Here is a 24,764-nt window from a genome sequence, read left to right on the forward strand (position 1 = left end):
ACTCTGTCTCAAAAAATAATAATAATAATAAAAAGAGATCGAGATCATCCTGGCCAACTCGGTGAAACCCCATCTCTACTAAAAATACAAAAAAAAAAAAAAAAAAAAAAGCTGGGCGTGGTGGCATGCGCCTGTGGTCCCAGCTACTCCGGAGGCTGAGGCCGAAGAATCGCTTGAACCCAGGAGGCGGAGGTTGCAGTGAGCCGAGACTGTGCCACTGCACTCCAGCCTGGCGACAGAGCAAGACTCTGTCTCAAAAAAATAAATAAATAAAATAAAAAAAGAAAAATGCTTTCAAGACAGAGCAGTTTTACAAAATGAGAAACCAGGAAGGGGACAAACAAACTACTGGAGTTTTCAGGGAGGAAGCGGGGCCTGGGAAAGCGGCGAGAGAAGGGAAAAAGGGAAGATTAACTTCTTTAACCTTTATTAATTATCGGGGAGGAGTATGAAGAGTCAATCCTAATGCGCTGAGGTCTTCCTATTTGGAGGTGACAACCATGTTCGCGCTATTTTGGGACATAGGGTCACCGGCCGGCTACAGGTGTACGTCCCTGCCACCAGTCTCTCACGCTATTGCCGCGCCAGATTTTCCCTCTAGTACAGCTGGCCCCTAGCAGGTCCCAGCCTGACCCCGGCCCGCCCCGCCCGGCTTTGGATCCGCCCCTCCCTGCCCCGCCCCGTCCCTCCCCGTCCCTTCCCGCCCCGCCCCTGTCCGTCTGGGCTTTGGGCCCGCCCTGCCCCGCCGACTCGCCCTTCGGCTCAGGCACCTGCCTGGCCGCCCCGTGCGGCGGGGTCCTGAAGCGCCTCGGGGAAGCGCAGCGATTGGCTGCTACTCGCGGGTAAAGCTCGGCTCCCCGGCACTTGACAACCGCAGTCTGCAAGAGGCTGAGCTGAGCGGTACCCGGGCCGGGAGTGGCAGACGCGAGAAGGACGGACTACCGAACTGATGGATTGACGCGCGGGCGGTAGGAGGGAGTATCGACGCCAAAGCCAGACCGCCGCCCTCGCGCTCCCGCCGCAGCCCAGAGCCGGCCGCTCCGGGGCCCTGGCCACCGGCCTCCTAGCTCCGTTCTCCTCCGCTTCTCCTCCGGGCTTGCCCTGGAGCCCCCAGGTGAGTGAGTCCGGGAGGCGGAGTCGGGGTCGGGCCGCCGCACACCTCAGGTTGCCATGGTCACCCGTCGCCTCCTGTCACTACTTGACGCGGCTCGGACCGGGCGGCCCCGAGGACGATGTTTGCGTCCCGGAGAGGGGTCTTGAGTAGGCTTGGGTGCCGACTGGGAGGGAACTGGCGTCGTGGGTGAGGCCCCAGCCTTGCGGGGTGAGGACCTGCGAGCTGCTGGGCCCCAGTTCGAGGCCACCGCTCCTGGACCACACCTTTCCCACACTACCAGTCGGATTCTGGGGGCAGAGCGACGCTCCTCGCCCTGGCACTGAGCAGCAAGTTAGCGCGAGGTTCGTGCCCATCTCGCTGCCGCGCCGATTCTTCCTTCGTCGCCCCTTGGCCGAGCCAGTGCGAGAACTGAGGGGAGCGCTCGCGTCCCGTTCTGGGCACGCCTTGTCTGAGAGGAGAAGGAGCGGCGGGGCTGGGAGCCCCGCGGGGGCCGGATTTGGCCTTAGGAAAATCAGTGGTCTCCGGTAGCAGGCTTTTGGGGGCCTGGGTGTGGTCGGGAAGAGGGGCAGCCACTCGATTTAGAACAGGGATTGGGCTGGAGGGGCGCCTGCGTAGAACGCAAGGTTCTTGAACTCAAAGGGTTAAGCCGTTTCCCTTTATTGGGGAGAAAAATATTGGGACTCTAGCTCTGGGGCGAGGCCGAGGCCTTGGGCAAAGGGGGCAGGGGCGAGGGGAGGCTGGGGCAGCATTTGGGCTTTTGACCAGATGATTTTTCCTTCTCTATACCGAAACGTGCAGTTAGTAACCGTGCATGGTATCTGAGGGGACCATTTTTTTTTTTTTTTTTTTTTTGGCAACTTGGTTGTCTCTGCATAATGAAAGGAGAAGTCTTTGTTCCACCCAGATTCATAGGTTGTGATCCTAATTCTTATTTCTGTCTTTGTTGTAGACTCCGTAGAATACCTCAAAAAGTTAATGGCACAGAAATTAACATGTAGGTTTAAAAAATGCTATACATCTTTTTTCACAGTGAATCCAAGTAGAATTTTTTTTGTGTCCAGTGTCGGCATATGTTGCATTGACGTTTAGGAAGGAGAAACGCCTAAGAGCCCATTTTCTTTATATGGCATATTTTCGAGGTCTCATTTAGGAATAAGATGAAATGAATAATTCTACCTTAGGTTTAGGAGGTTAGGGTAGATTGCTTCCGATAGGAAGGAAACATTATTACACGGTAATGGAAAAGTCAAGTAAGTCACAACAGTATATTGTTAGGTGAAAAAGCCAAAACCCAAACACTTGAATTTGGATGCTGTTATGAAGATGAAAAAAATTTTAACCTGTGTTTATTTCCCACTCGTCCACTTCCTGTTTTTTTTCTCCCTTAAAAACCAGTAATGTTAAAAATGTATCATAAGAGAACAGGGGTACTATCTTGTTACTACTTACGTAATGGTGTTCAACTTCTTTTCCTGTTTGTGAAGCAGAGCTTATCAGTTATTTAATGGGCAGCGTGTGAAATGTTTAATATATGCTGCAGTTTCAGAAACACTTTAGGTATTAGAAGATGTGAAGTTCTCCTTAGTAGATCAGTAAGCTGAAAAATCAGATTATCTGGATTTGAGCTTTGTTTTGCTACTGATTGCATTCTTGAAAGAGCTACTGACCCTTACATTGACTGATTTCTCATTCTGTAAATGATGATAATGCTTGCTGTTGTTTTAGTCTGAGAATGGACTCTGAGTTCAAAGCATTTTGGAAGGCATTGTTTTACTTTTTTTTTTTTTTGAGACGGTGTCTTACTCTGTCCTCCAGGCTGGAGTGCAGTGGCATGATCTTGGCTCATTGCAGCTTCCGCCTCCTAGGTTCAAGTGATTGTCCTGCCTCAGCCTCCCAAATAGCTGGGATTACAGATGCCCACCACCACGCCCAGCTAATTTTGTATTTTTTTTTTTTTTTTTTTTTGAGACGGAGTTTCGCTCTTGTTACCCAGGCTGGAGTGCAATGGCGCGATCTCGGCTCACCGCAACCTCCGCCTCCTGGGTTCAGGCAATTCTCCTGCCTCAGCCTCCTGAGTAGCTGGGATTACAGGCACGTGCCACCATGCCCAGCTAATTTTTTATAGTTTTAGTAGAGACGGGGTTTCACCATGTTGACCAGGATGGTCTCGATCTCTTGACCTCGTGATCCACCCGCCTCGGCCTCCCAAAGTGCTGGGATTACAGGCTTGAGCCACCGCGCCCGGCCCTAATTTTGTATTTTTAGTAGAGATGGGGTTTCACTATGTTGTCCAGGCTGGTCTCGAACTCCTTGACCTCAGGTGATATACGTGCCTTGGACTGATTACAAGCATGAGCCACCACACCTGATCCTATATATTATTTTTGAACAGAAGACTTGAACCCATGTCTTCAGATTCCAAATCCAGTGCTGGCCCACACCTGAGGATACTCTAGTTATGAGACTATTACACCAAATAGCCAAAACTTGCATATTTCAACTAATTTTTCTCTATGTTGAGTTTCTGTTCAAGTGAAAAGATATCCTTAAAAAAGGATTTATGCCAGCCAGGCACGGTGACTCACACCTGTAATCCCAGCTACTCAGGAGGAGGGGAGGTTGCAGTGAGCTGAGATTGAGCTTGCCACTGCACTCCAGCCTGGGTGAAAGTGAGACTCTGTCTCAAAAAAAAAAAAAAAAAAAAGGGAGATTAACAAATATTTAGAGGAGGGTGACAGGAATGGGAAAGGATCTAGAAGCTATGTTATGGTGAAGAATGGTTTTCGTACGGATCAGTTAAACAATGCATGTAAGTACCCGGTGATTTTTGCATTGTAAACAAAGCAGTTAATCCTGTTTTGGGGATTTTACTCTAGTTGGTACCTTGATATGGATTAGAACCTTTGAGATCTAATTCTTAAATATATATATATATTTTTCATTTTCATAGTTCTTTTTTGCTTTAAAATTAAAAATTGAGCCAGGTGATTTGGCATATAGTCTTAGCTACTCAAGAAGCTGAGACAGAAGTATCACTTGAGCTCAGGAGTTTTAGGCTGTAATGTGCTATGATCAGGCCTGAGAATAGCAACTGTGCTCTAGTCTGGCAACATAGTAAGACTCCTTCTCTTTTTTTTTTGATATGGAATTTTGCTCTTGTTGCCCAGACGGGAGTGCGATGGTGTGATCTCGGTTCATTGCAACCTCCGCCTCTTGGGTTCAAGCGATTCTCCTGCCCCAGCCTCCTAAGTAGCTTGGATTACAGGCAAGCGCCACCATGCCTGGCTAAAACAGGGTTTCTCCATGTTGGTTGGTCAGGCTGGCCTCCAGCTCCTGACCTCAGGTGATCCACCTGCCTCAGCCTACCAAAGTGCTGGGATTTAAAGGCATGAACCACTGCACCCAGCCGACTCCTTTTCTTAAAAAAAAAAAAAAAAAGATACAGAATTAAAAATTGGCTACGTGCGGTGTCTCACGCCTGTATGGTGAAACCCCATCCCTACTAAAAATACAAAATAACTGTGCATGGTGGCAAATGCTTGTAATCCCAGGTACTCGGGAGGCTGAGGCAGGAGAATCACTTGAGCCCAGGAGTCAGAGGTTGCAGTGAGCCAAGATTTTGCCACTGTACTCCAGCCTGAGTGACAGAGTGAGACTCTGTCTCAAAAAAAAAATTAAAAATCATATTCATGTAAGAATTGTAGGTATTAACATACAAATAATCCATGAATATATGTTGGTCGTTAACCTTCCGATAATCGAACTACAAAGAGTAAAAAATAAAAAGTCTCTCTTCAACCCTTTTCTCCTCCTAGATCCCTGCCTTACACCCCAATCCCATTTCTCTCTTCAGAGATAACCACACTGAACAGTTTGGCATGCGTCATTGCAGACATTTCTTTTTGTGTGTATGTGTGTTTTTTGTTTGTTTGTTTGTTTGTTTGTTTTTGAGATAGGGTCTTACTCTTTCGCCCAGGCTGGAGTGCAGTGGTACAGCGTCAGCTCACTGCAGCTTCCACTATCCAGACTCAAACAATTCTCCCACCTCAGCCTCCTAAGTAACTGGAACCTCAGGTGTGCACCACCACGCTAGGCTAATTTTTTGTTTTTTGTAGAGACAGGGTTTCGCCATGTTGCCTAGGCTGGTCTTGAACCCCTGAGCTTAAGCTATCCTCTGACCTCAGCCTCCTAAAGTGCTGGGATTATAGGCATGAGCCATTGTGCCTGGCCTCAGACTTTTCTTTGTATATTTATTTAAACACAGAGATATCATGCCTCTCCCTTTTTAAATAAATGGGCCTGTTTATATTCATTCATTCAACAAATATTTATTGATAACTATGCTATTGTATGATGTACTTTTCCTTTTTGGGATGTGTAGATACACATCACTGCACTAGTAGTGATAGCAGCAGTCCCCAGCCTTTTTGGCACCAGGGACTGGTTGGTTTACTGGCTTCCTGGAGGAATATTTTTCCTCACACTAGGGGTTTCAGGATGAAACCGTTATACCTCAGATCATCAGGCATTAGATTCACATAAGGAAACTGCAGTTTAGATCCCTCGTATGTAGGGTTCGTGTGCCTATGAGAATCTAATGCCACTGCTTATCTCATGTGCCTGCATCTCACCTCCTGCTGTGCAGTTCCATTCCTAACAGGCCATGGATTGGTATTGACCTGTGACCTGGGGGTTGGGGACTCCTGTTTTATAGTGTGAGTTTTGTTTTTTTTTTTTTTTTTTTTTTGAGACCTAGTCTTGCTCTGTCACCCAGGCTGGAGCGCAGTGGTGTGATCTCGGCTCATTGCAACTTCTGCCTCCTGGGTTCAAGCAATTCTCCTGCCTCAACCTCCTAAGTAGCTTGGACTTCAGGTGCATGCCACCATGCCCAGCTACTTTTTGTATTTTTAATAGAGACGGGGTTTCACCATGTTGGCTAGGCTTGTCTCAGACTCCTGACCTCATGATCTGCCTGTCTCGGCCTCCCAAAGTGCTACGATTACAGGAGTGAGCCACCGCTCCCGGCCTTATAGTATGAACTTACCATACTTTATTAACCAATTTGGTTATTAATGAGAGTTCAATTTATTTCTAGTTTTTCTCTATTACAAATAAATTTTCAGGGAACATCTTTATGTGTGTATCTTTTTGTATTTGCAAGTATTTTTGCGGCTAGGTGTCTATAAGAATTGGAATTGGTACCCAAAGAACTATAAATTGTTCTATTATAAAGATACATGCACAAGTATGTTCATTGCAGCCCTGTGTACAATAGCAAAGACCTGGAACCAACCCAAATGTCCTTCAATGATAGACTGGACAAAGAAAATGTGGTACATATACACCATGGAATACTACGCAGCCATAAAAAACGATGAGTTCATGTCCTTTGTAGGGACTTGGATGAACCTGGAAACCATCATTCTCAGCAAACTGACATAAGAACAGAAAGCCAAACATTGTATGTTCTCAGTCATAGGTGGGTGTTGAACAATGAGAACACATGGACTCAGTCAGGGAGAGGAACATCACACACTGGGGGCAGATAGGGGAGAGACATGGGGGAGGTGGGGAGGGAGGAGGGGGTGGGGAGGAAGGAGGGGGTGGGGAGGGATAACATGGGGAGAAATGCCAGCCAGAGATAGTATGGAGAAGGAGTAAAATAAATAAATTAGAAAAAAAAATCCACAGTTCTGCACATATATATATATATATATATATATATATAAAAGAATTGGAATTGGGTAGTCAAAGGGTATATGCATTTAATTTTATTTATTTATTTATTTTTTTGAGATAGAGTTTCCCTCTTGTTGCCCAGGCTGGAGGTCAATGGCATGATCTCAGCTCACCGCAACCTCTGCCTCCTAGGTTCAAGCAATTCTCCTGCCTCAGCCTCCCAAGTAACTGGGATTGCAGGCATGCACCACCACGCTGGGCTAATTTTGTAATGTTGGTAGAGATCAGGTTTTACTATGTTGGTCAGGCTGGTCTGAAATTCCTGACCTCAGGTGATCCCACCCACCTTGGCCTCCCAAAGTGCTAGGATTACAGGCAGGAGCCACCACCCTCAGTTAACATTTTTGTAGGTAAAAATTTCATGCTGTCAGATTCTCTCAAAAAATCCATCCCAGTTTACATTCTTAACAGTATATGAAGGCATTTACCCATACTCTTGCCAAAATTAGATATTATCAGGTCTTCTTTTTTTTCTTTTTCAAAACTGGTAGGGCATAAATGGTACCTCATTTTATTTTTTATTTTTTATTTTTATTTATTTATTTTTTTTGAGACGAAGTTTCGCTCTTGTTACCCAGGCTGGAGTGCAATGGCGCGATCTCGGCTCACCGCAACCTCCGCCTCCTGGGTTCAAGCAATTCTCCTGCCTCAGCCTCCCGAGTAGCTGGGACTACAGGCGTGCGCCACCATGCCCAGCTAATTTTTGTATTTTTAGTAGAGGCGGGGTTTCACCATGTTGACCAGGATGGTCTCGATCTGTTGACCTCGTGATCCACCCGCGTCGGCCTCCCAAAGTGCTGGGATTACAAGCGTGAGCCACCACGCCTGGCCTTTGGTACCTCATTTTATTACATGTGCTGTGGTAGTCAGCATGTTGGTACCTTGTAATAAAGCTATTATTGAAGTTGAACATCTTTTCATAAATTTATTGAGATTCATAGTTCTTTTGTGAATTGTCTTTATTTTTTGCTCATTTTTCAGCTGGAATTTTGTTGAGGGTATTGATTTGAAGATATTATTTATATGCTCTAGATAATAACCTTTTAACTCTTTATGTGTGTTTTACTTAGTCCTACTTTGTGCCTTGTTGTCTTTTAACATTGTTTCTGGCAAGTTTCTGTTGAATGGAAGATTTACATTTTACATCTTTTTTTTTTTTTTTTTTTGAGTTGGCGTCTCTCTCTGTTGTCCAGGCTGGAGTGCAGTGGCACGATCTCGGCTCACTGCCACCTCCGCCTCCTGCGTTCAAGCGATTCTCCTATCTCAGCCTCCTGAGTCACAGGGATTAAAGGCGCACGCCACTACATCCTGCTATTTTTTTTTTTTCCTTTTTGAGAGGGAGTCTTGCTATGTCACCCAGGCTGGAGTGCAGTGGTGTGATCTCGGCTCACTGCCACCTCTGTCTCCTGGGTCCAAGCAATTCTCCTGGCTCAGTCTCCCGAGTAGCTGGGACTACAGGCGCATGCCACCATGCCCGACTAATTTTTGTATTTTTATTAGAGATGGGGTTTCACCATATTGGCCAGGCTGGTCTTGAACTCCTGACATTGTGATTTACCTGCCTTGGCCTCCCAAAGTGCTGGGATTACAGGTGTGAGCCACTGTGCCTGGCTGGCACACCTGGCTAATTTTTTTTTTTTTTTTTTTTTTTTTTTGAGAGGAAGTCTTGCTCTGTCATCCAGGTTGGAGTCAGTGGCACGACCTTGGCTTACTGTAACCTCCATCTCCCAGGTTCAAATGATTCTCCTGCCTCAGCCTCCCAAGTAGCTGGGACTAAAGGCACCTGTCACCATGCCCAGCTGATTTTTGTATTTTTAGTAGAGACAGGGTTTCACCATATTGGCCAGGCTGATCTCGAACTCCTGACCTCAGGTGAGCTGCCCGCCTCAGCCTCCCAAGGTGCTGGGATTACAGGCGTGAGCCACCATGTTTGGTCTGCATTTTACATTTTTAGTGTCATAGTTGACAATTTTATTTTTTTTTTAGATAGAGTTTCGCTCTTGTTGCCCAGGCTGGAGTGTCCAGGCTGGTGTGATCTTGGCTCACCACAACCTCCGCCTCCTGGGTTTAAGTGATTCTCCTACGTCAGCGTCCCTAGTAGCTGGGATTACAGTCGTGCACGACAACACCCAGCTAATTTTGTATTTTTAATAGAGATGGGGTTTCTCCAAGTTGGTCAGGTTGGTCTTGAACTCCCAACCTTGGGTGATCCACCCGTCTCGGCCTCCCAAAGTGCTGGGATTACAGGCATGAGCTACTGTGCCCAGCCAACAGTTTTTTTTTTCTTTACCTCTTCTGGATTACATGACTTAATTGAGCAGTTTGAGTAAGAAAATAGTTTTGTGTTTTTTCTTTTTCTTTCTTCTTTTTTTTAAAATAAAGATGGGATTTCACCATGTTGGTCAGGCTGATCTTGAACTCCCGACCTCAGGTGATCTGCCCGCCTTGGCCTCCAAAGTGTTTGGATTACAGGCATGAGTCACCATGCCTGGCTGTTTTTTTGTTTTTTTTTTAAGATTGAGTCATGCTCTGTTGCCAGAGGAGTACAGTGGCTCGGTGGTCTCGGCTCACTGAAACCTCCGACTCCCTGGTTCAAGCTATTCTGTCTCAGCCTCCCGATAGCTTGGATTACAGGCACATGCCACCACGCCCAGCTAATTTTTGTATTTTTAGTAGAGATGGGGTGTCACCATGTTGGCCAGGCTGGTCTTGAACTCCTGACCTTGCGATCTGCCTGCCTTGGCCCCCCAAAGTGCTGGGATTACATGTGTGAGCCACCACGCCAGGCAGAAAATCATTTTTATATTGTGAATTTTTAGTACTTCAGTAATTTAAACATACTTATTTAAAAATTTATGGGTCTGAGTATGGAAGGAACACACATACCTTAGTCTCATAAAGGAAGATTGAGGCCAGGTGTGGTTGCTCATGCCTGCAATCCCAGCACTTTGGGAGGCTGAGACTAGCAGATCACTTGAGCCCAGCACTGGGAGACCAGCCTGAGCAACATGGTAAAACCCTGTCTCTACAAAAACCACAAAAATTAGCCAGGCGTGGTGGTACATGCCTGTAGTCCCAACCACTGGGAGGGCTGAGGTGCTCTCTTGAGCACATGAGGTCGAGACTGCAGTGAGCCCAGATCATGCCACCGCACTTCAGCCTGAGCTAGAAAGCAAGACCCTTTTTTCTTTTTTTTTTTTTTTTTTTTTTCTGAGACGGAGTTTTGGCTCTTGTTACCCAGGCTGGAGTGCAATGGCGCGATCTCGGCTCACCGCAACCTCCGCCTCCCGGGTTCAGGCAATTCTCCTGCCTCAGCCTCCTGAGTAGATGGGATTACAGGCACGCGCCACCATGCCCAGCTAATTTTTTGTATTTTTAGTAGAGACGGGGTTTCACCATGTTGACCAGGATGGTCTCGATCTCTTGACCTCGTGATCCACCCGCCTCGGCCTCCCAAAGTGCTGGGATTACAGGCTTGAGCCACCGCGCCGGGCCGCAAGACCCTTTTTTCAAAAAAGAAAAAAGAAAATAAAGGAAAGAAAAATTGAAATGATATTGAAATCAGATCTGAGAAGAGATCTTGGGTTATGGGGGAAAAATACAAATTCCTCTGAAATGTTATTACTTCATTACATGCATTAGTTTACTAATGCCTTCTAGTAATGTGCAAATGTAAATTTGTCATTTATGTTTTATTTTAATTTTTTGAATAGGTAATATGTGTCCATGGTACAAAATTCAAAAGGGTATATAGTGAAAAGTTATCTTAAGCTGGGCGCCATGGCTCAAGCCTGTATTCCCAGCACTTTAGGAGGCCAAGGCAGGTGGATCACGAGGTCAGGAGATCGAGATTATCCTGGCCAACATGGTGAAACCCTGTCTCCACTAAAACTACAAAAATTAGCTGGGCTGGGCATAGTGATATGCACCTGTAGTCCCATCTACTCTGGAGGCTGAGGCAGGAGAATAGCTTGAACCCAGGAGGTGGAGGTTGCAGTGAGCCAAGATCGCACCACTACACTCCAGCCTGTCTGCACTCCAGCCTGTCAACTGAGCCAGACTCCGTCTCAAAAAAAAAAAGTTGTCTTCCCATTCCTATTCTTTTTTGAACTTTTATTTCAGATTCAGGGGTACATGTGCAGGTTTGTTATACAGGTAAACTCACGTTACAGGGCTTCTTTGATGTACAGATTCCGTTCTTATTCTTTAATTATCTAGTTTTCCTTCTTGGATACAAATACCCAGTATTACCAATTTCTTATGTGTTTTTTTTCCAGAGATATCTTATGCGTATATACAAAATGCAGTTTATATTAATTAGTTTCTTTTCTTTTTATTGTTATATAAAGTTGCACCTGCTTTAAATGTTTCCTCTGGCCAGAAATCATTCACAGTTCCAGAAGGTAAAATAAAATAATTGATGAATTGAGAATAGCTGTCAACAGTAAGCAGGGACACGTGCTGCACCCATGTTACAAATGTTAGGTGATTAGCAGACATGACAGAGCTTTGGTTAGAAGAGCTTTTCTTTTATTTGTTTGCTTAAGTGATCTAAGGCAAATCTATTTTGTTTCTTCTTATTAAACAGACCTTATTAATTACAGACTTATAATTACCCCAGACTTGATAATTTCCATATGTTCTTGATGTTTCCCAAGAATATATACTTTGTGATATTGAAATTTGAGTTAAGGCCGGGCGCGGTGGCTCACGCCTGTAATCCCAGCACTTTGGGAGGCCGAGGCGGGTGGATCACGAGGTCAAGAGATCGAGACCATCCTGGTCAACACGGTGAAACCCCGTCTCTACTAAAAATACAAAAAATCAGCTGGGCATGGTGGCGCATGCCTGTAATCCCAGCTACTCAGGAGGCTGAGGCAGGAAAATTGCCTGAACCCAGGAGGCGGAGGTTGCGGTGAGCCGAGATCGCGCCATTGCACTCCAGCCTGGGCAACAAGAGCGAAACTCCGTCCCAAAAAAAAAAAAAACAAAACAGAAATTTGAGTTAAAGCAAATTATAAAACTTGAAGGGATATCATAGAAATTAGACAAACTAACCCTCTTTATGAATGAAGAAATTGAGGCCCATAGAGGTTAAGTGACTTTCAACGTAACATGTATATTCCTGAAGGTCTGGACATTTAAAATTAAATGATCTGGCAGCAACAAAGTTTTTTGAATGCCGTATTGTCAAAAACAGCTAGCAATTTTTTTCTCCTTTTTTTATTTTATTTTATTTTTTGTGATGGAGTCTTACTCTGGTGCCCAGGCTGGAGTGCAGTGGAGTGATCTCAGCTCGCTGCAACCTCTGCCTCGTGGATTCAAGTGCTTCTCCTGCCTCAGCCTCCTGAGTAGCCGGGATTATAGGCATGCACCACTGTGCCACTTTTTGTTTTGTTTTTATCTCTTTTTTTTTTTTTAAAGGGAAAAGATGCAGTAGTCCTCTGTTGCAGTTTGATATCTTATTGAAAAGCTTCGCTGGGCATGGTGGCACGTGCCTGTAGTCCCAGCTACTTGGGAGACCGAGGTGGGAAGATTGGTTGACCCCAGGAGTTCTGGGCTGTAGTGCGCTATGCCAGTCTGCTGTCTTGCACTAAGTTCAGCATCAATGTGGTGACCTCCTGGGAGTGGGGGACCACCAGGTTGCTGAAGGAGGGGTGAACCAGCCCAGGTTGGAAACAGAGCAGGCTAAAACTCCCGTGCTGATCAGTAGTGGCATGGCGCCTGTGAATAGCCACTGCACTCCAGCCTGGGCAACATAGCGATCTTCATGCTGGGTGCCGTGGCTCAGACTCACGCATGTAATCCTGAAACCTATCTCTACCAAAAAATACAAAAATTAGCCAGGTGTGGTGGCATGTGCCTGTAATCCCATACTCGGGAGGCTGAGACAGAATTGCTTCAACCCGGGAGGGGGAGGTTGCAGTGAGCTGAGATCGCGCCATTGTAATCCAGCCTGGGCAACAAGAGAGAAACTTCGTCTCAAAAAAAAAAAAAAGCTTCATGACACTTCATTTTCTTGTCTGCATTGTGAACTTCTATTGTAAAGCACTATCGTTCCATTTTAGACACTCTGTAATACTTGGAAGATTAAAGAGAGCAGTTTTTATTGTGTGAGATGGAACTGCAGATTAATGGAGCCTTTCTTAAGCAGTTTATCATGACTATAAAGTTTTTAATGGCGGTGCTCTAGTTCTCTTAACCTTATGTTTATAATAATTTTTGGCCTCCTGTGTTTTTCTTCCTTGGTAATGTGTGTTTTAAGTAAGTAATCTCATTGCAAAGGAACATTTAAATCATATCTATTTATATTTGGTTAGTAAGCTGCCAGTGATGTTTTTTTCATATCTTTGTATGGAGATACACAGTCAATAGATTTTTATTACTATTATATTTTCTTATATATTATTAGTATTTTAGCTTTAATCTTAGATTTCTAAAAATAATTTTATTTTTAACCTTTTAATACGTCCTTCTAATCTTGTTTTACTAAGATAGTAATCAATAGGAGTCCACATAGAGACCCCATCTGGAATTAATTTCAGTAGATGTTAATTGTATCTAAGGACTAAGATACTAAATACCTTCTAGCTGGTTTCCAGACATACTTATTTTTAAAGAACGCTCTTATTTCTTTACTTAGTCTGGATATTGGCTATAAGTAAAATGTACTTTTTAAAGGAAAATTCACAATTAAAAGGCAAGGATGAAAGAAAAAAAGAATATAGGTGTATTGTATTTACTACCGTTGAAATGTACACATAAAAATGGTGAAGATGGTAAATTGTATATGTATTCTTAAATACATATTAAAGTGTTATTAACCTCAATTAAAAATGTTTTTTAAAAAGCTGTTTAATATGGAAATATTGAGACATTCACATTCTTTTCTGTTTAGTTTTTCATTTTCAGTGGGGTACATCCTTACTGTTTACCCTACATAAATTTTATCTGGTGAACACATTTTTCGTTCACATGTGGGCTGGCAGGTCTACCTAAGAAGCTGTCAGAGTTAACTTAGGCTAAATAGTTGGATTGCTGGCAGGGCACAGTGGCTCATGCCTGTAATCTCAACACTTTGGGAGGCCAAGTTGGGTGGATCACCTGAGGTCAGGCGTTCAAGACCAGCCTGGTTAACATGGTGAAACCTTGTTTCTACTAAAAATACAAAGAATTAGCTGGGCGTGGTGGCGTGCACCTATAATCCCAGCTACTCGGGAGGCAGGAGAATCGCTTGAACTGGGAGGCGGAGGTTGCAGTGAGCCGAGGTCATGCCATTGCACTCCAGCTTGGGCAACAACGGTGAAACTCCATTTCAAAAAAAAAAGTTGGATTGCTTCAGTCAGAGCTTTTCAGTGGGCTTTTGAACAATGAGAAACAAAGTCAGATGGGCCAGGCATGATGGCTCATGCCTGTAATCTCAGCACTTTGAGAGGTCGAGAGGGATTGCTTGAGCTTAAGAGTTCAAGCCATTAGACTAAGCCTGGGCAACTTGGCAAAACCCAGTCTCTACAAAAAAATATATATGTCTCTACACACACACAGACACACACACACACACACGCACACACGCGCGCGCTAGCTGGGCCCACTGGCACACACACACACTAGCTGGGCCCACTGGTGCGCGCACGTACACACACACACACTAGCTGGGCCCACTGGCACATACCTGTGGTCCCAGCTACTTGGGAGGCTGAGGTGGGAGGATTGCTTGAGCCCAGAAGGCTGAGGCTGCAGTGAGCCGTGATTGAGCCACTGCACTCCAGCCTGGGTGACAGAGTAAGAAAGACCTGTCTCAAAAAACAAACAAAAAAGCAAAACCATAGTCATCTGTACTTTTTTTTTTTTTTTTTTTTGAGACGGAGTTTCGCTCTTGTTACCCAGGCTGGAGTGCAATGGCACGATCTCGGCTCACCGCAACCTCCTCCGCCTCCTGGGTTCAGGCAATTCTCCTGCCTCAGCCTCCTGAGTAGATGGGATTACAGGCACGTGCCACCATGCCCAGCTAAGTTTTTGTATTTTTAGTAGAGACGGGGTTTCACCATGTTGACCAGGATGGTCTCGATCTCTTGACCTCGTGATCCACCCGCCTCGGCCTCCCAAAGTGCTGGGATTACAGGCTTGAGCCACCGTGCCCGGCCTCATCTGTACTTTTATAGAGACATTTCTTCAGTGAGTTTTTACATCTCAAGTTAATTCAGCTAATATTTATTGAACACATATTACGTGTGCATCTCATTTTAAAAGATAATTTTAGTAGTTCCTAAACTCATTAAAATCTTAGAGATTTATAGTTCCCCCAGAGGAGAGGGGAAGAGGTAATTATTATTTAATCCTATTTTTTTTGAATTAGAGAAAAGTTCTAACTTTGTGGTGAATAGTTTGAGGAGATTAGAAAATGTTAATTCTATGTTATTTATTTATTTATATATTTATTTTTGAGATAAGGTCTCACTATGTTGCCCACCTCAGCCTTCCAAGGTAGCTGGGATTACAGGAAATGGAGGTTTAAAAAATATGTATCTATTACTTAGAGAGGTAGGATTTTGGGAGCCTTTATAAACGTTTCAGTAATACAAGTTAGAAGGGAATAATTCTAAGATATAGCCATCAAGCATGTGCTTATGCCTGGGTTTATATTGTATTCAACAACAGTGAAGCTTATAAGAATTAAAATTCTGGTCCAGGTGCAGTGGCTGATGCCTGTAATCCCAGCACTTTGGGAGGTCTAGGAGAGCGATCACTTGAGGTCAGGTGTTTGAGATAAGCCTAGCCAACATGAAGAAACCCCATCTCTACTGAAAATACAAAAATTTAGCCGAGTGTGGTAGTGCATGCCTGTAATCCCAGCTACTAGGGAGGCTGAGGCAAGAGATTTGCTTGAACCCAGGAGGCGGAGGTTGCAGTGAGCCAAGATTCTACCACTGTACTGCAGCCTGGGCGACAGAGCGAGACTCTGTCCCCTCCGCCCCCCCAAAAAAATTCCGGGTTGGGTGATTAAAATATACTATTCTACGGGGAATTTCAAGGTATAGAATTAAAACTTGTCTTTTTTAATTAGTTTTTTTTTTTTTTAAACTTGAACTAATTCTAAGTTAATTAGGATATATTTTTTGTTACCTTCAACTGTCTGTATAAAATATGTACTTGTAAGAATATAGTTCTTTTAGGCTTTATTAACCAAAAATGACTACAGCATTAAACTTATTATTTAAAGTGAGACTATTGCCGTAAATTCCATTCAGAATAACTTTACTTTATATCTAGACTAATATTTAGATTGAATGTTGAATATGAGGCCTATAAATTGTTTAGTGTCTAGCCAGGTGTGGTGGCATATGCCTATAATCCCAGCTACTCGGGAGGCTGCGGCAGGAGAATTGCTTCAACCCGGGAGGTGGATGTTGCTGTGAGCTGAGATCGTGCCATTGCACTCCAGACTGGGCAACAAAAGCGAAACTCTGTCTCAAAACAAACAAAAATGTTTAGTATCATTGGTATATTGAACTATATTAGAAAATTATAGTCTCAGGCCGGACGCGGTGGCTCATACCTGTAATCCCAGCACTTTGGTAGGCAGAGGCGGGTGGATCACAAGGTCAGGAGATCGAGAGCATCCTAGCCAACATGGTGAAACCTGTCTCTACTAAAAATACAAAAAACTTAGCTGGGCATGGTAGCAGGCACCTGTAATCCCAGCTACTTGGGAGATGGAGATTGCAGGGAGCCAAGATCACCACCACTGCACTCCAGCCTGGGTGACAAAGAGACACTCCGTCTCAAAAAAAACAATAATAATAAAGAAAATTACAGTTTTATAGTCTTAATTCTGCATTAAGTTTGTGTGGTTGGTACATGGCCATATACCTGATGTTCCCTCTAAGAATCTACAGAGGAGGGAATATTTTTCTGAGAGTTAAATTAGTAAAAGCCATTCTTTTGCTAGTAAGAATTATCTGAAGGGCTACTCTGGGCACACTGCCTGTGAGGTAGCCTGCTCCGCAAGGAGCAGTTAAAAAAAAAGAGTCAGCCGGGCCTGGTGGCTCACACCTGTAATCCCAGCACTTTGCAAGGTGAAGGTGGGAGGATTACCTCAGGACGGGAGCTCGAGACCAGCCTGACCAACATGGAGAAACCCCATCTCTACTGAAAATACAAAATTAGCTGGGTATGGTGATGCATTCCTGTAATCCAGCTACTCAGGAGGCTGAGGCAGGAGAACCACTTGAACCAGGGAGGCGGAGGTTGTGGTGAGCTGAGATCGTGCCATTGCCCTCCAACCTGGGGAGTAAGTGAAACTCTGTCTCAAAAAAAAAAAAAAATTATCTGAAGATTTGAGGAATGCTGAAATCACTGATCAGTGTGCTGTATAAATAATATTAGGGAGACAGTTCTGAAGTGATCGGAATTTAATGAGTAGGTTCCACAGACACCCTGAAAAAAAAAAAGGTGGGTAACATAGGTAGATTCCGTCTCTACAAAAAATAAAATAAAAAATTAGCTGGGTGTGATGGCACATACCTGTGATCCCAGCTACTTGGAAGGCTGAAGGAGGGGGGGGGCGGGGGGGGGGGGGGGGGGGGTCAAGGCTGCAGTGAGCCATGGTCATGCATCTGCACTATAGCCTAGGCGACAGAGCAAGACCCTGTCTTAAAAAAAAAAAAAAAAAAGAATTTAGTGAGTAGAAATCTTATTCATTTTATTATATCCTCTTTTGGAAGAAGTCTATGAACAGGAGGATGGTGGTCAGCTCAGAAGATAGCAAAGGGAAGCCTAAAGCATGAGTTGGGCAGCTGGTTTGTTGGGAGAGAAGTTTGTGATTTACTGCTTCCTGAGGCAGGCATATTCTTACTGAGCAGAGGGATTTGCCTAGTTTGATGTCATTAAATATTTCAGTGAGTCGTATAATTATTTTTCCCTGGGCTAACTGTTGTTTACCCTAGCACCTTCCCGCCCCCCCGAGATGGAGTCTTGCTCTATTGCTCAGGCTGCAGTGGCGCACTCTTAGCTCACTGCAGCCTCCACCTCCTAGGTTCAAGCAATTCTCCTGCCTCAGCCTCCTGAGTAGCTGGGATTACAAGTGCGTGACACCAGGCTTGGCTAATTTTTGTATTTTTAGTAGAGATGGGGTTTTACCATGTTGGCCAGGCTGGCCTTGAACTGCTGATCTTGTGTTCCGCCCACCTCAGCCTCCCAAAGTGCTGCGATTGCAGGTGCCCGGCCTTCTTCTTCTTCTTCTTTTTTTTTTGGGTGAGACAGGGTCTTATACCATCGTCCAGGCTGAAATGCAGTGTTAAGATCACCGTTTATTTATTTATTTAGAGACGGAGTCTTGCTCTGTCTCTGGGTTGGAGCACAGTGGTGCAGTCTTGGCTCACTGCAACCTTTGCCTCCCGGATTCAAGCAATTCTTCCATCTCAGCCTCCCTAGTAGCAGGGACTACAGATGTGTGCCACCACGCCCGGCTAATTTTTGTATTTTTAGTAGAGACAGGGTTTCATCATGTTGGCCAGGATGGTCTCTATCTCTTGACCTCATGATCTGCTCACCTTGACCTCTCGATCTCTTGACCTCATGATCTGCCCACCTCGGCCTCCCAAAGTGCTGGGATTACAGGCGTGAGCCACCTTGCCCTGTGATCACCACTTATGGTATTCTCAATCTCTGGGGCTCTGGTAATCTTTCCACCTCAGCCTCTTGAGTAACTGTAACTACAGGCATGCTGGCTAATTTTTATATTTTATGTAGAGACCATGTTTCACAATGTTGCCCAGGCACCTAGGTGAGGGGGAAAATGTACTCATTTGCTGATAGAGCATTCTAGTCCACTAGACATTTGCATTTCTTGTTATGAACAAATAAATTGACACAAAAGTAAAGAAATTGAAAAAAAAACTAACCTGTGGGCCTAAATATATTTTTTGTTTTAGAGACATGGTCTTGCTCAGGGTGGAGTACAGTGGTGTGATCATAGCTCATTGAATGTAACTTCTAATTTAAGCTCAAGCGATCCTCCTGTTTCAGCCTCCCAAAGTGCTGGGATTACAGGCATGAGCCACCACACCCAGTCCACATGTATATGTTTGTTTCTGCAAGCTTGTTTAGAGTAAGTTGATCCTGTGAGAAAGATAAGGATTACAGTCTGTTTCATCTGGTGGAGTTTCTCTGTGGCTACTTCACTAGCGTGGTGGTATTTTACATTGCTCTGAGCCTTAACATTTGAAAACTGCAACAGTTTAGGCCATTTAACTTGTGTAAATGAGAATGTTGAGCAAATGATCTTATAGTCCTCCCAGTTCTAAATCTTTATGGATTCATAACCTGAGCATTATGTGCTTATTTGTATCACTGCAGACTTAGAGGTAAGAGTTAGAAGGACTCTTGGAGTGTATTGAAATATCATTGATATTACTGATACGATTAAAGTTATACTTTTCTCTTTTTTTTTTTTTTTTGGAGACAGAATCTCATTTTTTGCTCAGGCTATAGTGCAGTAGGGTGATCTTTGCTCATTGCAGCCTTGATCTCCTGGGTTCAAGTGATCCTCCACCTCAGCCCCCTGAATAGCCGGGACTACAGACACATACCACCACGCCCAGCTAATTTTTTATTTTTTGTAGAGATGTGGTTTTGCCATGTTTCCCAGGGTGGCCTCAAACTCCTGATCTCAAGCGATCCCCCCAGCTTGGCCTCCCAAAGTACTGGGATTATAGGTGTACACCACTGCACCTGGCCTAAAGTTGCACATCTTAACCAGCCTTCTTTTGTTAGGCTCTACTGTACTGACCAGGTCATCTTTTAGGTATTGCTGCTGGACTAAAGCTTCTTAAGGCAAGGCCAAAGTCTCCTGAGTACAGAATTGTGTCTGTCACAGAGATAGGGCATTAAGTACTTACTGAGTGAGTGTATTAGAGCATACCTGGGACAATGTATTTGTGACATAGCTAAACATGGTTTGGTTATTAATGACTTTTTAAAATATTCTTTATTACGGAAAATTTTAAGCCTGTAAGAATGGACAGGATCTGAAGTTTGTAGCTCCCTCATCTACCTATACCTTGATTCAGTAACCATGATCACTCTTGTTTTATCTCTATCTCTTCCTACTCTCCACTTCTTATATTATTTTGATGTAAATCACAAAATTTTGATTATTTTGATGTAAATCACAAATTATATATATCATTTAGTCTGTAATTATTCCAATATGTATTTCAAAGATATGGACTTTAAAAAATCATGGCCATGCCATTATCACACATTAAAGAATGACTTAGTCCTGATAAATATTAACTTCACTTCAGAATATGTGTACTAAAAATTCCTAATAAACCTGTTATGTGTAATTTCCAGGCAGTTAAACTTAGAAATAAATCAATAAGACTAGCTTTATTGTTATTCTGTTTCATGTTTAGGCTATCAATATGACGGCTGAAGAAACAGTGAATGTAAAAGAGGTCGAAATCATTAAGCTAATTTTGGACTTCCTGAATTCAAAGAAGCTTCATATTAGTATGCTGGCTCTGGAGAAGGAAAGTGGAGTCATAAATGGCCTGTTTTCAGATGATATGCTTTTCCTGAGGTATGATTTCATTATATTCTGAAGTTTGTAGCTCCTTCAAAGAAATGTTAAATATTAATAAGGTAATATGTATAATACAGATAGAACTTTATAATCATGAAAAGGCTATGTAAGGATAATTTAAAAACATGTTTTAAAAACCGAACATGTACAACATAGGCTAGGCCTGGTGGCTTATGCCTGTAATCCCAGCACTTTGGGAGGCTGAGGCAGATGGATCACTTGAAGTCAGGAGTTTGAGACCAGCCTGGCCAACATGGTGAAACCCCACTTGTACTAAAACTATAAAAATTAGCCAGGCATGATGGCACATGCCTGTAATCCCAGCTACTTGGGAGGCTGAGGCAGGAGAATCACTTGAACCGAGGAGACGGAGGTTTCAGTGAACCATGATCTCACCACTGCACTGCAGCCTGGGTGGCAGAATGAGAGTCCTTCTCAAAAATACAAAAATAAAAAAAAGAGCATTTACAAAATAATACTTTCTGTAGAATGTTTTTAATAGTAAGATCCAGAGGTCTGTTAAAAAAAAAGAGTCACAACTCCATTGTGGTTGCGATATCAATATAAAAGATATTTGACTAAGAAAATAGAGACTTTGAAAAGGTAAAGAAAATGTTTCTCTAATACCGTTTTTGGCCACAGAAATAAAATGTATTCATTATAGAAAATATAGAAAAATAAAGAAAAATCACCCGCCACCCAGACATAATATTGTTCTTACTCCTTGCTGTTTTTATTTTATTTTTGAGACAGAGTCTCGTACTGTCACCCAGGCTGGAGTGCAGCGTTTAAATCTCGGTTCACTGCCACCTCTGTCTCCTGGGTTCAAGCGATTCTCCTGCCTTAGCCACCCAAGTAGCTGGGATTGCAGGCGCCTGCCACCATGCCTAGCTAATTTTTTTTTTTTTTTTTTTTTTTGAGACAGAGTTTCGCTCTTGTTACCCAGGCTGGAGTGCAATGGTGCGATCTCGGCTCACCGCAACCTCCGCCTCCTGGATTCAGGCAATTCTCCTGCCTCAGCCTCCTGAGTAGCTGGGACTACAGGCACGCGCCACCATGCCCAGCTAATTTTTTGTAGTTTTAGTAGAGACGGGGTTTCACCATGTTGACCAGGATGGTCTCGATCTCTTGACCTTGTGATCCACCCGCCTCTGCCTCCCAAAGTGCTGGGATTACAGGCTTGAGCCACCGCGCCCAGCCTCTAGCTAATTTTTTTTATTTTTAGTAGAGATGGGATTTCACTATGTTGGCCAGGCTGGTCTCAAACTCCTAACCTCGTGATCTGCCTGCCTTGGCTTCCCAAATTGCTGGGATTACAGGCATGAGCCACTGCACCTGACCTGTTTTCATTCTTAGAGTGTAATTTTTGTGCATCTTTTAAAAATAGCAATTCTGTTGTATTTATAATTTAGAGTTGTGCCTTATCTATTAACCATCGCAAGGTTTCTCTGTGTAATTACAAATTTATATTAAAAAATTTTTCAGGGCCGGGCGCGGTGGCTCAAGCCTGTAATCCCAGCACTTTGGGAGGCCGAGGCGGGTGGATCACCAGGTCAAGAGATTGAGACCATCCTGGTCAACACGGTGAAACCCCGTCTCTATTAAAAATACAAAACATTAGCTGGGCATGGTGGCGCGTGCCTGTAATCGCAGCTACTCAGGAGGCTGAGGCAGGAGAATTGCCTGAACCCAGGAGGCGGAGGTTGCGGTGAGCCGAGATTGCGCCATTGCACTCCAGCCTGGGCAACAAGAGCGAAACTCCGACTCAAAAAAAAAAAAAAAAAAATTTTTTTCCAGGCTGGGTGTGGTGGCTTACGCCTGTAATCCTAGCACTTTGGGATGCCAAGGCAAGAGGATTACCTGCAGTCAGGAATTGGAGACCAGCCTGGCCAACATGGTAAAACTCCATCTCTACTAAAAATACGAAAATTAGCCAGGTGTGGTGATGCACGCCTCTAGTCCCAGCTACTTGGGAGGCTGAGGCAGGAGAATCGCTTCAGCCTGGAAGGTGGCTGACTCATCTTGCAGTGAGCCATGATGGTGCCACTGCACTCCCACCTGGGTGACACAGCGAGACTCCATCTCAAAATAAATAAATAAAAAAATAAGACCAGGTGCGGCAGCTCATGCCTGTAATCCCAGCATTTTGGGAGGGCGAGGCAGGTGGATCACCTGAGGTCAGGAGTTCAAGACCAGCCTGGCCAATGTGGTGAAACTCTGTCTCTACTAAAAATACAAAAATTAGCTGGGCGTGGTGATGCATGCCTGTAATTCCAGCTACAAATAAAAAATTTTTTTTACTAAATTTCCTAATGGTTTCCTTGATTTTACACAATTGTTCCCAATTTATCTTAAATAATTCCTCCACAGAACATCTTTTGTACATGAGATTTTTTTTGTTTTTAAAGACAGAATCTTGCTTTGTAACCCAGTTGGGGTACAGTGGCACAATTTTGTCTCACTGCAACCTCCGCCTCCCAGGTTCAAGCAATTCTCTTGCCTTAGCCTCCCAAGTAGCTGGGACTACAGGCACACGCCACCACACCTGGCTAATTTTTGTATTTTTAGTTTCACCATGTTGGTTAGGCTGCTCTGGAACTCCTGACCTCAAGCAATCTGTCCACCTCAGCCTCCCAAAGTGCTGGGATTACAGGCGTGAGTCACTGCGCCTGGCTGAGACTTTTTCTATATATTGGATTATTTCCTCAGGACAAGATTCTTAGAGGTGGAATTTCAAGGCAAAGTGAAATAACATGTTTGCCAAAATGGAACGCTAAATATATTCTAGTTTGAATTGGATGGAAACAGAAAATCCCAAATTTGCAGGCAGAAAGGAATTCTATTTTTAAGAGATACCAAATATCCTTGATGAGAAGTACAGATTCTTGGACATGTGGCATTTTGTGACTTGGAAAGCCTTAAGAAATGAAGTATTTCTAACTTATGGAAAGGAACTATTAAACAACAACAACAAAGCTTTATTTTATTAGAGGAGTCTTTTCAGCTTGTTGCACTTCCCTGCATTTTGTGTTATGAATATCCTCCAGCCCCAGGGAGCTTAGTTAATGGTGTAGCTAGGAGCCCATACTGAGACAGTATTTTTGTGGGCATTGTCTTTCAAGCATTAATACCACCAGAATTTAACAGTGGCTATTCTCAAGTACCCACCTGCTTGATTTATGATGAAATTTTACTGGTCTGAGGTGGAACGCAAAGATATAATAGAGTAGTAGGTTTTTCATTAAACTGAATGTGTTCATCTTAAAGGGCTGGCCTTTGAAATTGTGTTCTTTCTTTTTAAATATTGAAATGTACCTTTATAAAATGATGATGATATGCAGTGATTGCTTTTATTTTTATTTAAAAATTTCCTTATTTTAAAATTTTTTACGGAGATGGGATGTCGCTATATTGCCTTTGGCTGGTCTTGAACTCCTGGCCTCAAATGATTCTCCCACTGTGGCCTCCCAAAGTGCTAGGACTTATAAGCATGAGCCACTGTGCTCATCATGCTTTTATTAATGTTTCTTCTTTGCAGAATATTGTTAATCCTATGTAGGTCTTCCTGCCCATCCTTCCCATTTAAAATTTCTCTGTTCTAAAAAATTCAAAAATGGGGAAATTGCCATTGTGAAAGAAAAGAGATAAGAATGCCTTGTAACTTTTGGAAATTCCCATAGACCATTTAAAGTAGGATGAAACTTGTTCTTACTCCTCGCTGTTTTCATTCTCAGAGGGTAAACAGTATTCTCAGATTTCTCAGAGCTGTAGATTTCATGTAGAATTCACAGTGTAGAGCAGAGTTTCTCAGCCTTGGCACTGCTAGCATCTGGACCAGATAATTATTTGTTGTGGAGGGTTGTCCTTTGTTGTAGGATGTTTAAGAGCATCCCCGACTTCCACCCACTAGATGCCAGTAGTATCCCCAGTTGTGACTGCCAAAAATGTCTTCAGATGTTGCCAGATGTCTTGAGGGTGTGCAAAATCACCCACAGTTGAGATGGGTTTTTGACATGCTGCCTCAGCCTCCTGACATGATGGGATTACAGATATGAGCCACCACTCCCAGCTTTTTTTTTTTTGACATGGAGTCTCACTCTCGCCCAGGCTGGAGTGCAGTGGTGTGACCTTGGCTCACTGCAACCTCCACTTCCCAGGTTCAGGTGATTCTCCCTGCCTAAGCTTCAGGCACCTGCCACCATGTCTGGCTACTTTTTATACTTTTAGTAGAGATGGGGTTACGCCATGTTGACCAGGCTGGTCTCCAACCCCTGACCTCAGGTGATCTGCCTGCCTCGACCTCCCAAAGTGCTGAGATTATAG

General features: G+C 43.8%; 1 protein-coding gene across 9 annotated transcripts in view; it reads left to right on the forward strand.

Annotated features, from left to right (window-relative positions):
* Window positions 1-744: 744 nt before the first annotated feature.
* WDR47 (WD repeat domain 47) overlaps window positions 745-24,764 on the forward strand; it is a 77,944-nt gene continuing 53,924 nt past the window's right edge. For 4 of the 9 annotated variants that reach the window (XM_032249892.1, XM_032249894.1, XM_032249896.1 and 1 more), the window contains exons 1-2: window positions 745-1,114; window positions 20,272-20,438. In XM_032249892.1, coding sequence (XP_032105783.1) covers window positions 20,281-20,438 — 158 coding nt within the window. In that variant the 5' untranslated portion in view covers window positions 745-1,114; window positions 20,272-20,280. Of the gene's footprint in view, window positions 1,115-1,215; window positions 1,456-20,271; window positions 20,439-24,764 lie in introns of those variants that run through there. The other 5 variants (XM_032249895.1, XM_032249900.1, XM_032249901.1 and 2 more) reach the window with 3 other exon arrangements.

This window comes from Sapajus apella, unplaced genomic scaffold (assembly GCF_009761245.1).
Source record: "Sapajus apella isolate SASKATOON/1434 unplaced genomic scaffold, GSC_monkey_1.0 scaffold69, whole genome shotgun sequence".
Lineage (NCBI taxonomy): Eukaryota > Metazoa > Chordata > Mammalia > Primates > Cebidae > Sapajus > Sapajus apella.